The 16,372-nt window shown below is 33.9% G+C and overlaps 1 protein-coding gene across 1 annotated transcript; it reads right to left on the bottom strand.

The window, feature by feature from the left end:
- Window positions 1-6,366: 6,366 nt before the first annotated feature.
- LOC149259492 (cysteine proteinase inhibitor 12-like) lies at window positions 6,367-9,052 on the bottom strand. Its single transcript, XM_089418452.1, has 4 exons — window positions 8,701-9,052; window positions 8,368-8,557; window positions 6,907-7,055; window positions 6,367-6,805 (listed from the first exon to the last, which is right to left on the bottom strand). The coding sequence occupies exons 1-4, from the start codon at window positions 9,046-9,048 to the stop codon at window positions 6,665-6,667; spliced, it is 828 nt and encodes a 275-aa protein (XP_089274578.1). The 5' UTR covers window positions 9,049-9,052; the 3' UTR covers window positions 6,367-6,664.
- Between the last annotated feature and the right edge of the window lie 7,320 nt (window positions 9,053-16,372).

Here is a 16,372-nt window from a genome sequence, read left to right as displayed (position 1 = left end):
GAAATCATCAACGAAATAAAAACAACAAGGACCGTAAAGTAGTAGTGGTTTGGGTCAACAAAATGGAGAGGATTTTTGAATCAAACCCCCCACTAGGTGAAAGGGAAAAGATAATGACAACTTCCAACAATTTAGAGGGGAAACTTATAACTAGTTCCTATCATGGACAAAAAAATGAGATGTTCTCTCTTTTCAATGACAAAGTTTTATGATTACCGTATTAAAAAGGTTTCAGGGCAAAGAAAATGATGATTTATACAACAAATTTGTACATCTTAAATAGAAGGGAAACATAAACAACTATACACACAAATGGGAAATTTGGGCGACTAGACAAAATGATAATGATTTACAAATGAACAATTGCTAAAAATGTACATATGTGGACTATAAAATTATATCTGTATTGAAATAAATATATGAAAGCCTAAAACAATTGAGGATGGCAGACATGCAGCAAAATTGATCGAACAAAAAAACAAATTCAACAAGCCCTCTTTTACAAGTCCAAGAAAATCAAATTGATATTTGAATGGAAGGTAAAAAAAGTTCCCCACAAACAAGCTTGACAAGTATATACCTCCTTGCTTAAGAGAATAACAGAACTAGCACAAGGGCTTCGACAAGAAATGGGTGACCAAATGTACGTATTGTGAAGACAACTAGACACCCAAGCACAAATGCAACAACAAAAAAAAGTGTAAAGCCAAAGAACAATCTAACACATCCAACAATAACTTAGAATAATAATATAAGAAAGAAAATAATATTCCAAATACGAAAAATGAGGAGTCCATGCCCAAGATATTGCTTGCCACAATAACAAGAATAGCACAACCCCAAACATTGAAATTAATAGGGTATGTTAAAAAAGAAGACGTCATCATACTCATAGGCACAAGAAGTACCCATAACTTCATAGATATAAATGTCACAAAAAGACAAAATCTATTTTATTTCCAATTGCAAACATATGAGTGGTGGTAGCAAATGGAAAATGGACGAATGAAGTTGGCAAAATGTAACAAGGTTAAGTTGCAATTGGAAGATTACGAATTAGAATTCGAGTTCTACATCATGCCATTGGGAGGAGTAGACATCGTATTGGGAATTCAATGGTTGCATATCCTAGGGACCTATTCTACAAATCATCAAAAACAATTTATCAAATTCAAATGAGAAGGAACAAAATATAAATTTTCATATTCCAACCTCCAACTCAAATTATATCTTCTCAACAAATAGCGAAACTAATTGTAAAGAAGGCGCCACTATAACATCCATAATATCTTCCATGTGTCATGCCTCAAGAAGATGTTGGGACAAGCCTAACCTATTCAAACATAGATCCATGAGTTCAATAATAAAGGAAAAATTATTCTAAAAACAAAAAGCATTTTTGCAATGAAGGAAAAAGTATTATATTCCAAAACCATCAAATAGAAAAACATTTAAAAAGAAGATTCATGATGGAAAATAGCACATTTTCACCAACAATACCATTCACTACCCTAAATTTGAGAACAAAGCAATTCTAACCTATTCAAACAGAGATTCATGAGTTAAATAACAAAGGAAGAATTATTCTAAAACCAAAAGGTTCTTTTGCAATAAAGGAAAAAGTGTTATATTCCAAAACCATCAAATAGAAAAACCTTTAAAAAAAATTCATGAGTTAAATAACAAAGGAAGAATTATTCTAAAACCAAAAGGTTCTTTTGCAATAAAGGAAAAAGTGTTATATTCCAAAACCATCAAATAGAAAAACCTTTAAAAAAAATTCAGGATGAAAAATAGCACATTTTCACCAACAATACCATTCACTACCCTAAATTTGAACAAAGCAATTCTAAAGAAAAACAATGCTACAAATAAAATAATATTATAATTAATAAATGGTGCATATTCACACCGGTCACGAGCTAAATGGGGCATATCCATACTCGTCACTCGTGACCGGTCAATTCTTTATAATTAATAAATGGTGCATATTCACACCGGTCACGAGCTAAATGGGGCATATCCATACTCGTCACTCGTGACCGGTCAATTCTTTATAGCACACCTGAATTATAGCACACCATTCAAGTGATATTGCAAAGCATATATTCAATTTATATATGCAATAAAATTATTTTTTCACATCAAACAAAAATTTGCTATCTATATTTTTATCATTTACTTAACAAATTATTGGACAACTAGCCATACTTGTTAAATAAACATTGCATTCACACAAATGCATTATAAACTATCTTCATTACTAATAAAAACACAACTATTAACTAGTGCTTTTATACTCTTATAAATCAAGTTCCTATGTAGATGTGAGCATTATAACCTATGAAATGGTTTTGTGTTATAATGGATATTTGATCTATTAATAAATTTACTAAGTTATATATATTAAACTTCTAATAAATTTACTATTTTATTTCATTTTTATTTTAATTATTAATTTTTCATTTATTTTAAATTTTATTTTTTTAAATAAGCTACATTTATTTACTAAGTTATATATATTAAACTTCTAATAAATGTACTATTTTATTTCAATTTTATTTTAATTATTAATTTTTCATTTATTTTAAATTTTATTTTTTTAAATAATTTGATTTAGTTGAATATTTATAACCCGACATTTAAAAAATATTCATATATTTAAGGCATACACATCTAACATCTAAAGTAAAGCAAGAGAACATCTCAACACCATACACAACGCCTACACATCTAACATCTAAAGTAAAGCCAGAGAACATCTCAACACCATACACAACGCCTACACATCTCTACCCCATAAGGTAAAAAAAAGCGTGCAATAAAAGCGTATAATAATTTATTATATAGAAAAGAATAATCCACAATATAATATGTAATTTAAAAATAATAATAATAATAAAATTTCCAAAATCCAAAATATAATATATAATATGTAATTTTAATAATAATAAAATATTTTCCTTTGGAAACCGAAAAGAATAATCAACCATATGTATTCTAAGGAAAAAAGAAACCTACAATAGATTGAAAGATTAACAAAATCCCATGTATATCGAGAAAAGAAAATAATCCAAATAATCTACCATATGATATTCGGAAGAAAAAAAAAATTCCGTTTATACTATGAAATTACTATAATACCGTGTATACCAGGAAATTACTCGAATAAGCCCTCGTGGTGGAAAAGAATAATCCACCCTATATAGTTCAAGAAAAAGAAAATCTAACAGAATATTCGAAGAAAAAGTAAGATTTCCATGTATAGTAAGAAGAGAAGAATGATTCCATGTATACCGGGAAATCACTCGAATAAGCCCTAGTCATGCATATGTGTAATCTATCATAAGCATTCTTTGGTGGCGATAAACTGTATTAGTAATTGTTATTACCACAACTCCTGGCTCTCCAAGCATTACCTCTAGAGCGGAAATTTAACAGCAGTTTGAAAGGCCCAGTTTTTTGTGTTTTGATAATTTTAATCACTTTTAAATGGAATTTGCTAATGTAAGAGTAGTGTCCTGAATTGCCAGTGTAAGACCAGTGTCCTGAATTTGTAGTTATTGAAAGATGACAAGTGTAAATCAAGGGATCACATGTGCACCACATGGCTTTGCAGTTTCTTCATTACCTGACACGAATGACAGGTTACATGCATTCCAGTTAGGACAACGTCATATGCCTTTGGCATTAACACGAATGACAGGTTACATGAATTCCAGTTAGGACAACGTCACATGCCTTTGGCATTGGCCATGTTGTGAACATCAGGCATTGGGATTTTGGAAATGTTGTGAACATCAGCATTAGGATAAAATCAGCAAGGATAATAAAATCAGGCAGGGTCCAGAAAACCAAAAAATCATGAAAATATGGAAAACATCAAGGATAATAAAATCAGCCAGGTCCAGAAAACCAAAAAATCATAGAAAATATGGAAAACATCAAGGATAATAAAATCAGCAAGGGTCCAGAAAACCAAAAAATCATGAAAAATCATGAAAATCTGGAAAACATCCGTAAAGGATTTTGACAATGTTGTGAACATCGGCAACAGGATAAAAGCAAGGGTGCAGAAAACCAAAAAAATCATGAAAATCTGGAAAACATCCCTAAAAATTAAAAATCGATGAAAATCTAGAAAACATCCCTAAAAATTAAAAATCGAAAAACATCAGCGAGGCCAAAAAAAAATAGTGATAAAATAGTGATTTCGAAATAAAATCGGGATGTTATAAAAAATCGTGATTTCGAGATAAAATCAAGATGTTATCTGGATGTTCCCGACACTGATTGGCATTTCTTCATTATCGGGCAGAATTGACAGTTTACATGCGTTCCAGTTATGACCACACCACATGGATTTGGCATTTCTTCATTATCGGGCAGAATTGACAGTTTACATGCGTTCCAGTTATGACCACACCACATGGATTTGGCATTTCTTCAGTATCTGACAGAATAACAGGTTACATGCATCCTAGTTATGATCAAACAAACACGGTAATTCAGGTTTCATCTGAATGTAATTTCTCATTTTCAAGATGAAAAGCAAAACTTCGCTTCAAACACTTACCCTAGATAAAACCTTTTCAGATGGTACCTTCTAATTAGTGCAAATTTACTTATGATCAAACAAACACGGTAATTCAGGTTTCATCTGAATGTAATTTCTCATTTTCAAGATGAAAAGCAAAACTTCGCTTCAAACACTTACCCTAGATAAAACCTTTTCAGATGGTACCTTCTAATTAGTGCAAATTTACTGTGGCTTGTCATCCTATGGAAAATGCTTACACCACAAGTGCCTGGCATCTAAGCATTATTCCGACAATGGAAGGTTAACGGCAGTTTAAAAGGCCCGGTTTGTATATCACTTCTGAATGGAAATTGCATCTAAGAATATGGTACCCTTCTAATGAGTGAAAACTTACATTGGCTTATCATCTTGTGGGCAGAATATGCACACTGCAAAGCATTACAAGATAGGCGTACTAAAGGTTCAACAACAATTTAGCCATAAAAGTAGATTCCCAGATGGAAAATCAAAGTTCTAATCAATACTTCAAAATAAGCAAAGTCCGCAATTATTGAAGACAAGCCAATATATTGGAGATGATCATTAGTCATGATTAGATGAACGTTCATGAAACATGGCAATATCGGTAAACTCTGCAAAGTTCGCATCATCTGTCCGTGGGCATAGCTTTCACCTTCTTCAGTGGCAGAGTCAAAAGGAAAGATTGGGCCAGTGGAAATAGATGATTACAACAGTCAATCTAATCTTCGAGAACGAAGATTTCAATTCCAACAAGCCCTCGTAACAGTTTAAAACAAAAGAGACCATTCACTGATAAGTACAGCATGCAAACAATATATACACCTTACCAGAGATTATGGAAATTAAAATTGATTTGGCAACACTTTTAGATAATATATGTAAATATTAACAAGACTATGCATGTAATAAATGGAAAAGGCTAAATTTCCATAACCAGGCTACCAGCTGCATTCCTGCTCTGAAATGCATGACAGGTTGTAAGAATGTTTGGAATTCTTTTTGCATTTTTATTACTTATACAAACTTATCATGCCTGAAAATTTATGTGGTCATCCGAGACAGATACCAAGAATATCATAATAATTTGTTCACCTCCGAAATGAAAGCTACCGACCATAAAGTAAGAAGAAACCCTATGATGAAATTATGGAAATTAAAATTGATTTGGAAACTCTTTTTATAATATATATTTTTTCATATCACCAAGCACCCCGCTCTCAAACCCCATAGGCAATAGGCAACGAGTAAAATTGAACCTGAGTAGGAGCTCAACCTGGGTACCACCCAAGAATTGAATCTCCACTATATCACTTGCGAAAATAGAACCTGAGTAGGAGCTGAACCTGGGTACCACCCAAGGATTATACAGTCTCGAACCCCATAGGCAACGGGTAAAATTGAACCTGAGTAGGAGCTGAACCTGGGTAACACCCAAGAATTGAACCTCCAATATATCGCTTGCGAAAATAGAACCTGAGTAGGAGCTGAACCTGGGTACCACCCAAGAATTGAACCTCCAATATATCACTTGTGAAAATAGAACCTGAGTAGGAGCTGAACCTGGGTACCACCCAAGATAAAACCAATTGACAACACTATTAACAAAGATTATGTTATAAATGGAAAAAGCTAAATTTCCCAAACCAGCTGGATTCCTGCTCTGAAATGCATGACAGGTTGGGAGAATTTCAGAACATTTATAATTAATTTTGCATTTTATAATGTATACAAAGTTATTATGTCTGAAAATTTAGTTAGTCATCCGAAGTTATCATGTCTGAAAATATTCTTAGCCATCCGAGACATACCAAGAATATCATTAAATTATTTGTCCACTTCCAAAATGAAAGAAAGCGAGCATAAAATAACACGAAAGTATATGAAGCGAACAGTACAACAAGGTTCTTTGAATTCAAAAGCTTACAGAGAAGTAGTCCATAAACTACAAAACAATTCACAAAGCTTTTATAAAACCACATATATATTTGTTCAAATTACCTTGTACCTAAATGTACAGGGGAGTCACATGCAAACATGAGAATTATATGTCAACTCAAACTGTTTAATAATATTGACAAAATTGTTGCTATTCAAAGTGAAGTGTCAGTGCCCTGCATCAGGTTGCATCTGGTTCATAACCCATTTGCCAGAAAGGGTTCTCTCCATTTCAACCTTGTAGTTTTTTACTTCATTTTCCCATTTGACTTTCAGAAGCAGGTCAAAGATATTCAGAGAATCAACTACCTGGAATCAGAGTACAGCTATTAGAAAATAAATGTTTTCCACAACCAGAAAGCGCTCAATAATGAGAAAATCTAAAATTGCAATGAACCATAAATACAGACCTTGCCCTTTGCCGAAACTATCTCCTGAAGTTCATAAGGCATCAAGGAGTTGGACCTCTGCTGTATAATTTTCACAGCATTCTCAGCTGCTTCTTTTACCATTGGATCCTGTACTCCGACTGCATGCCAAGGTGATGTCTGGGATCCATCTAGTTTTCACAAGGCATAGCCTAGTTTTAATCAGGTCTGTGCATGCATAATATAAGTAAAACACACTCCAAACATATTGCATTAAATAGAAAATAGAGTGGATAGAGGAATCTATGCATATCTTTTAATAGGACATAGAATGCACAAGGATCAAAATAGAGAAGTTCCAGTAATAATAGGTGTAAGGACCAGGCCAGTCTAACAAGGGGTATCTCGTCGTTAGCCAGTGCTCCTACAATTCTAGCAAGCTGACTCTGCAGTTAATGCAATGCAGGATTACGTGGTGAATGCGATGCAGGATTACCTTGATCTTCGACTTGAATCAAATGATTGGTTGTTTCTCACCAAAAGGTAAAAACGTATGAAGCCGGATTATTGAATCCAAAGAAAATTTTGAGATTGATCATTCAACAATGGAGAAAAATGCAGAACATGGCAGCATTTTTGTTACAGAAGGGATAAATTTCATAATTAGCCCACGGATTTGCTTCAAACAAAATCATCTATAAAATTGTAACATGCCACTTCTACAACATAAATTGGTAGCTAGTTGCAAATTGGAGCTCAAAAGACATATAGACTTGGATTGTAGTCATTAACAACACTCACCAATGTTTACAGAATGAACACTAGTAGAATCACAATTTACAAGGTTGAAATGGAGAGAACCACAAAGTTGGATATATGTTCTTTTATTGTTCCAATAACCTGTTCCACAAATTTTGACAGAAGTTTGTTTTCAATTCAGGACAAAGAAAGACTGAGTAGTAAGCTGTTACAATTCAACTATCCCCAATCCTAACCTTAGGGTCCACATTCCCTCATAGCACAAAGAGGCAGACTAATGTGCATTTATGGTTCAACCGACTAATGTGCATTTATGGTTCAACCAACCCCTCTGGGGGAGAGCCTGACTTCTCTTTAGGACACATCCCCATATTGTAATGTTAACATTTTAACAAGAGGGTCTGACTACTATATAGGGACATCCCCATATGGTAATGTTAACATGTTAACAGCATGGGTAGGAATTGCTGCTCTTCATGGCGCATAGAAGCATAAGTGAGACTACCTTTCTTTTCACGGATCATAGAGGTGAAACAATGAGATTTTAGTGTTTTACCTTTCAATCACTCCCCTTTATTCTGTCTTCAATTGAATACAAAGTCAATGGCAACCTCTTAGAGCTGGAATGAGAAGGTGGGTGCCTAAACTGTCTGGAGTTAATTTAGTTCTAGCTCAAAATTGAATATCTGAATGTATAAATTTATGGGAATGTGTACAAAAAATGCATTGCAGTTAGAGCAATACCTTTATCAGCATCCAGGGGCTTAAAATCCTCTAATTGCGTGAAATTTTTCCACGGCACAACCCATACTTTAGCCAAGTACAACCTAGTGGTTTGGTGACCATCCAGAGCCTGCACTGTCAAGTAATACGACATCCCTGCCACCATTTGTTCTCGCGCTCTCACCACTTTTGAAAATGAAAGCTGCGCATTCTGGGCGCCCCAAAATCATCACAACACACAATTTTACCCTTTTCTTCCCCAAAACAACTATTGCCAATGAAAACCCAAATCTTGTTAAGAATCTAAAAATGTAAGAGAATGCAATAGAAATGGGAATAGGCAGACATACAAACCTGTTGCTTATTGAATTCATTCAAGGCAAAGCGCCCAAGTCGGTCAATGAGGGGGCTACGCTGAAAATTGGGCACGTCGTGGATGGCACCGGCATAAAAGGCCAGAGTATTTGTTCCAAAGAAACATAGTAGCGTTATGACTATCGCAATTGTTACCTTCAGGCAAGCGAATGGCCGGGAAACATTGCAGTTACCTGGAATCGCCATTCCCATATCTAGACAGACTAATTGTGCTTTGTCCCGTTGCTCTGTTCGTTCAAAACTCTTGGCTCTCCAAAATGATTTTATATGTGTTAATTCAAATGCTAAACTCCCACCGACTCCCTCGCCCCACGCCTCTCCGTCCATACAAGGTGCGGTGGTGTCGATTTTAAAGACCAGCGGCACATCGTTCCGCAAGTGTGCTTTTTTATTTTTTATTTGTCATGTCAAGTGTTTTATTTTATTTTTTAATTTGTTTGTAATAATTAGCATGAGTCTCTTCATTCTATGATTTTATTATAATAATATTATTTGCAAGATTATGTCTTTGGGAGGCATTCGAGAGACGCAATGTATTATTTCAATTTAAAATTTGTAATTTTTGAAAAAACTAAATATTTTGTAATTTTAATTCAGAGGATAAAATATTTTATTAAATGTTGTAAAGCAATGTGTTTTAAGTATTTTGAAAAAGGTGCCTTTACTGCAAAAGTAATTGCAATGGATAACCTCTCTATTTAGCTAGCCTACACATTGTTCTAAATTAGCCAAGCATTCAATGTTAGCATGAACTTATCCATTATCATTGTTTCTTATTTCTTAATTTAAAAGTCGATAATCTTTAAAAATTTCATAATTTTAAAGTTTTAACAATTTATATTATTAATTTATTTAATTATATGAGTTTATTGGGTTAAGTTGAATAGTGAATTTTTACATCAAAAAGTATTTACCAATTAATATAGGGGTTTTATCTAGGTTTCAAACTTAGTTTGTCTATCTATGCAGGAGTATAGTGGCAGTATCAGTCACTTGATCTCAAGTTTGCTCAATGATAGGCAACAAGTCTATCGATTCCCATGATAGCCAAAAATATATATATATATTTAATTACATGGTGACTTATGACTTTCCATATCATCCATTTCCTTTATAAGAATGGAGTCACCAAAATAAGTCTAGTAATTATCACACTATTATGGTGGACCATACCTTCACTAAGATCATTACCACAACCTTAGACATTCAAATCTTTAGAGAAGCAAAGACATAGAGGTTGAGGACCAAAGGATAAGTAGGATTCAAGAGAAACCATTGGACCAATGATCATATCTTTTCTTTGACTTCCATCATTGAGGCTAAAGCAAACTAGCACAAAGTATAATGTTGCTTCATGGATTTGCAGAACATTTGACTCATTTCCTTAATACTTGCTTGTTAGAGGGCCCCTCCTAGATTTTTTACTTATTTTATCATTTGACTTGATTGGATTGGTATTAGATTGATTTATGCATCTTTTCCTTTAATTATCATTTTAATCTCTATATTGAATTCAACTTTTGCTCATGATGTGTGTTACATTATATGGCCCATTCTTTCATTCATCGGTGATGTAAGGGTTATTTCCTTTTATTGTTATGATTAGTGAATTTATCATTGCTCCTAATAGCAAGAAAATGTTTAAGTTTAAGGGTCGCTACAGAATCAAAGATTTTGTAGCAGCCCTAATTGAGTTTGTAATGCTAATAGGATAACTTTTATAAACTATCATATTAACTCTTATGTTAATCCTTTAATATCTGTGTGATGTGTGATTTTAATGTTCAATGTTTGAATCAATGGCCATAACCTAAGATTTATATCCCATATTTGTGGCGTCGTATGTTTTTAAACATTTAATTTTCATCACTTAACAATTCTATCATATCATGTATGTCGATTTATGGTCCACTGATTTCGAATTAAATATATGATTCTAGGTGATTTTTTTCACGGATTCGTACTAATGGAAAATAATGGTTTCAGGTGATGTCTTATGATATCACACCTATTCATCAACTGATCTGGAATCCTAAGTCTCGAGTGTCAATTTGTGGCAATGACAATTGTCATATGGCATGTTATCTCTTGACCATCACTCATTGCTCATATCCCGAGACCATCATGGCCCTGACCTGAGCTAGTACTTGACAGTTGTTCAATTCATTACTCGTCTTTTCAAGAGGGTTCTCCAAAAAAACCTAATTTCGTCTCTTCTCATTTTGTCCAGAGGACTCTGCAACCAAGGATTTGATGGTCGGTCTTTGTGTTTTCCCAAACCTTGTTTCACTTTGTTTCTAGTTTTTATCTGGTAACATGCCACATGTAGTGTGAATTGAGCTCATTGGGGAAAAACTTGTTGAAGCAAATGATGAATGTTTGGCTCTATTTCGCTAAGCCAGTTGGTGGAAACTTTTACAGTTGTTTCCAAGACACTATAATGAAGTTGTTAAAGCCTTTGTTGCTTCTTTTAATGGGAGAAGAGCCCATGGTGGCGACCTAGAAATTAAAATTAACCTCGAATTCTTAGCAACATCCACGCGTCTTCCTCTTAAAGGTGAATGTTTGTCCAAGAATGTTGCAATCAAAAAAATTCCATGGAGAAATATGCTTAACAACAAGGAGTGCAAATACCATGTCAAAGGTATGCTTGTATCGTCTTTGAAGCCAAAATGGCGTGAGTTGTTGCACTTAATTCGTAGGTATATAACCTGTGAAGGGCGGTATAGCATAGTTTTTATATATCATATTTGACTTTTAATGGTTTTCCTAAGCCGAAAGTTTAACTTGCCTTATTATTTGTTTAAGAGTTTAACGAAAACGTCTAGGGCTTATCAAGCCAACCACAAAAACCTTGAAAGGTCCCTGTTCCACCATAGTTTAATTCACATCTTAGTTAAACATCAATTGGCTAAATTGGGTGATAATTGGGATTCTTTTCTTCCTCATAAAAGTTTTGATAAACCTTTGGTTTTTTACCTTGCTTAGTCTTCTACCTTGACCCATCTTCTATCGATTCAACTCCATCACTAGCTGATGAATTTTGACAAGATAAGTGTGAGGCATTTGTCCAAGCACCAAGGTTACGTCTTTCAGAGGACAGTCAGGTTGAAATTTCGAAAATTTTAACCTCTCTTGGTTTTACTAGAAGTGGGGCAAGAGACCATGATTTAAAACCCTCCACAGAGTCTCTTCAGCATGAACCAAAATCTGCCCAACCAGCACGAGAACAAACAATTGGTCAGATTAAACAGGATATGGTTACGATAAATTAACTTCAAAGGAGAATTTCTAGAGCCATAAGGGTTAGGCATAAAATCCCCCCTGTGGAGGTTCCCTTAGTTGATTTGGAAATTAATCCTAAGCCATCGTCAAAAAAGAACAAGCCCCAATCTGAGGTAGCTCACAACAAACACGACCAATTGAGATGATTCTTCCTCGGTTACCACTTATTCAAATGAATTAATCGCCAATATGTATTGGCAACATCAATACAAGGTTATGGTCCCTCATTTAGAGCATTGTATCAGTCAATTGATTTATGAGAATAATGAGTTGAGAGCTTAGTTCTAAGCAAAGGATAAATATAATGAACAAAAGTCATCCAATGTCGAGGGTAAAACCTAGTCAAAGGACACTCACATCGTGATTAAATCTCTGAATCTCAAAGTCACTATCTCCTCAGAATTAGAGGGATCTAATGCAAATAAATAGTGAATTTGTTTTTATCTATGCATGTGAAGTGTTTCAGGTATGCTTTATTTCAATATGTTTTTCTATTTTTAATAAAAGTTCGCTACAAAATCTTTGATTTTGTAGTAGCCTCATTTTAGCATCATTATGAGTTTGTTTAATTTTAGTTTTCTTTTGTGGTAGGTCTTCCACGTGTCCAAGACAATTGTCTTGAACTTCATGACCAGGGATACTCTCGATCACTGTCTTCCACCTGTTTCATTTCAATTTGGTTAAATTTTAACCGTGGAATACTTTTTATACAAGTTCATTGATTTGATCGTATTTAGTCTAGTTCTTCCATCATTGTGTTTCATGGTCACGTGAATATCTTCTTTATTCTCCAGTAATTTATTTTCGAGTTCTAGAAGTTGTTATTTGCTTGATGATTTTATTCTTAAAGCAAACAACTCTCTTTATGACATTTCTTTGTTGATGAAGCATTATTTCGATTTGTAATTGTTTTATTTGATCAATATTCTTCTTTAGTGACGTGTCCTAAGAAGTAGTATTGATCCAGGCATTAGTTTAATTTGAAATTATGTGAATGTTTTCTAGATATTCAAATTGACAAAAAATGTCATTTCTTGTTTACAAATTGATAGTAATGTTGTTGTAGATGATTGTCTCATTCATACCATTGTTTTAACTAACAGGTTTTATTGATTATTTTCATAAAGCCAATGATTAAAGTATATGAATTTAAAAGAGATCATTTACAGTTTTCCCTTTTATCTGTCTTGGCCAAGCAATAATTAGAATTATATATTAGATAGCCTTTGCATTTATTCTTAATGTAAAATCTGAAAGTAAACATAGTTGATCTGTGTTTGTCTTTAAGGATAAGGAACCTATAAATTTATAGTTAGTTGTCCTAGTATTATTTACATTAAGGATTAGTTTTGATTTAATTCACAGTTACATTTATTTGGTTTCATAAACACAGTTTGCAAAAGTTTATCCATAGTGTATGCTTCTTTTGAGCCAGTTACATTATATTACATAGCCTTTGCATTTATTCTTAATGTAAAATCTGAAAGTAAACATAGTTGATCTGTGTTTGTCATCGAGGATAAGGAACCTGTAAATTTACAATTACTTGTTCTGTTATTATTTACATTAAGAATTAGTTTTGATTTAATTCATAGTTGCATTTATTCTGTTTCATAAACATAGTTTGCAAAATTTTATCCATAGTTGTATCCTTCTTTTGAGCTAGTTACATTATGTTATCACCTGCCTTATTTGTTGTAATATAATTATGTACATTTTGTATCATATCTTGATTCTGTAACAATAGTTACTGTATTATATTTCTTAATTCTAATTTCTAAATGAAATATATAAATTAGAATTACTTAGTATATTGTAGTCCATTAACAGTGAAACATTCAGCCTTTTGTTTTCATACTCATATCAGATTTAGGTTGTTTGATTTCCATTATTTCATTTGCATAGCTAACTTAATAATTTAATTATAGTTTATTTTAACCATAATTTAGTGTAGAATTAGTTTAGATTAGTATAAGATAATCGTAGTTTAGATTAGTTTAGATTAGGATTAGTTTTCCTGGATTCACTCCTTCATAAGAAGAAAGGATCCAAGGCCAACAAAGCCTATAAACTTGTCAGGGGTGACTACTCCAAACGACTTGGGCTATTAAAGAGTCTTAGTATATAATGTCTGTGTCAACAAAATGGCGCCAAAAGGAGGGCCCATACAACTGTAAATGGGAAAAAGTAGTCACAAATTCCAAAATGTTAGGTCACCTATTGTCACTCGGAGTCGCACCAACCCTCCCCTTGTTGAGACTTCAATGAGCTCTTAGCCACAACCTGAGTAGACCAATAGCGAGCCTACTACTCAAACTCCACCATATACACAATTTGAAATTGAAAAGGTTCTTCAACGATCTCGAGAACTCATCTCTTGAACTCAAGAGAGACTCAAAAGAACTTATTCTCTTCAAAGAAGATTGTCTCAAGACATAGTTACTCCTCTTAACATTAACATACAAGAACCTACTGTACTATATTTGCACGAAGGCATTCCTCTGGCTACTACCATAGCTAATGATAGGTTGCACGATATCCTTACTGGTAAAATCATTGACCTCAACTTGTCTACAGTTGAGTTGTTGAGCCCCAGAACTACCTCTCTTCTACATACTTTCCTAGACCTTTTCTCTTCCATTTTTCCCACATCAGTGCCTCATAAGCTATCAAAGATTGTTACATATTGATTCTAGGAGTGCATTTAAGTGGTTTTCTAACTATATCCTTGTGTGTGCTATTTGGTTTAGATTTTGTTCATCAGCTACAGAATGTAGCCACTTTCCGCAGCTGACTCGCAATTCCGCAGCTACTTTCATTGTTCTGTAGGTTACAGGTGTCAGCAGGTGAAACGAGGCACGTGGGTAGCTCAGAAATGATCTGCACATGGATAAGGTCCTATTTGTTCAGTCGAATTCATGAAGAAAGGCATTGGTCAAAGGACGGTCAAACAAGGAGTCCTACATCAAATAGGTCTCTGTTTCAACACGTGAAAAGTCCGAGACCGTTGCTAGATTCGTGGATCCCTCTTGACAGCTGCAGGCCGTCTCCATGATGCAAATCCAACACCCACCTTTTGTAGATTGAATGTTTTTGGAAACCAAGAGGCTGAACTTACGGGTTCTGCCTTGTTTACGTGTCCTCTGTTGAAGATTTCTCTCAGAAAAAAAGCTATCTATTTTCCTATATAAATAAAGCGTTTTGCAACGCAAATAGCTAGTTCAGATATTAGGATTGACGCTGTTGTTTTAGCTTTCGTTGTGTTGTTGTAACGAGAAGGCATACACTCTGTTTTGCAATATAAAACCCGGTTTTCTTATGACTATGTAAAGCGTGATTCTGAGCTGACAGCGTGTTAACCAAAGGCTGTGCAGAGGGCCCCTGCTGGCTAAGGTTTTTCTTTTCGTTTCGTAAAGTTTCCTTATGCATCTTTTCTCTTATTTCCACTGTGTATTTCTCATAATTTGTTTATGGTGTTAATCATTTTATTCCTGTACATGATTTTCCAGCATTGCATTTCACTAACATTGATCAGCTTGTTTCAGGATAGGTTATGCTCGAGCCTTTTCATATAATTTTTGTATCAAGTAGTGATATGAGATTTACTTCTCTGCTGAACTTTTTAAACTTTTCAATTTCAGTTGTTATGCTTTGATTTCAGTGAGATTTGTTTGCTGCTATTAGCTAGTTTAGATATCAAATTATTCATGTTATTTGACGTTATCTCCAGTGCCATGGCTTAACCTGAGAAGTTAATTGGCGAGCTATCAGATTATAAGTGAAGTAATTTGATTTTGCTTTCATTAATCTGCAAGTAGGTAATTTAGATATCAATTCTTCATGTTATTTGACGTTTTCTCGGGTGCCATGGCTTAACCCGAGAAGTTAATTGGCGAGCTATCGAATTATAAGTGAAGTAATTTGATTTTGCTTTCATTAATCTGCAAGTAAGTAATTTAGATATCAATTCTTCATGTTATTTGACGTTATCTCCGGTGCCATGGCTTAACTCGAGAAGTTAATTGGCGAGCTATCGGATTATAAGTGAAGTAAATTGATCTTGCTTTCATTAGTCTACAATTTTTGGTTTTGAGTGCAATAGTTTAGATTTTATTTCTATAATTAGATGGGCAGCAGGGATAGTGACCTCATGATTAGTATTTCATCTTTTGTTTGATTTAAGTAGCTGCATATTTACATTCTTGTTCAAGTACTGATTTTATCAATAGCATGTTTTGAGATCTTTTGAAGAGCTAAGTTCTGGAAATTATCATAAGAGACATAATCCTTGTCTTAAATCTACATCCATACTTGCCCTCTAAAAGTATTCTTAAATCTGAGAATAGGATTTCCATTTGCATTAGAC

The sequence above is a fragment of the Pinus tabuliformis genome, chromosome 6 (assembly GCF_031772625.1).
Source record: "Pinus tabuliformis cultivar Carrire ecotype Pingquan chromosome 6, CPIR1, whole genome shotgun sequence".
NCBI classification, from domain to species: domain Eukaryota; kingdom Viridiplantae; phylum Streptophyta; class Pinopsida; order Pinales; family Pinaceae; genus Pinus; species Pinus tabuliformis.
This window is presented reverse-complemented; position numbering and strand designations above follow the sequence as displayed.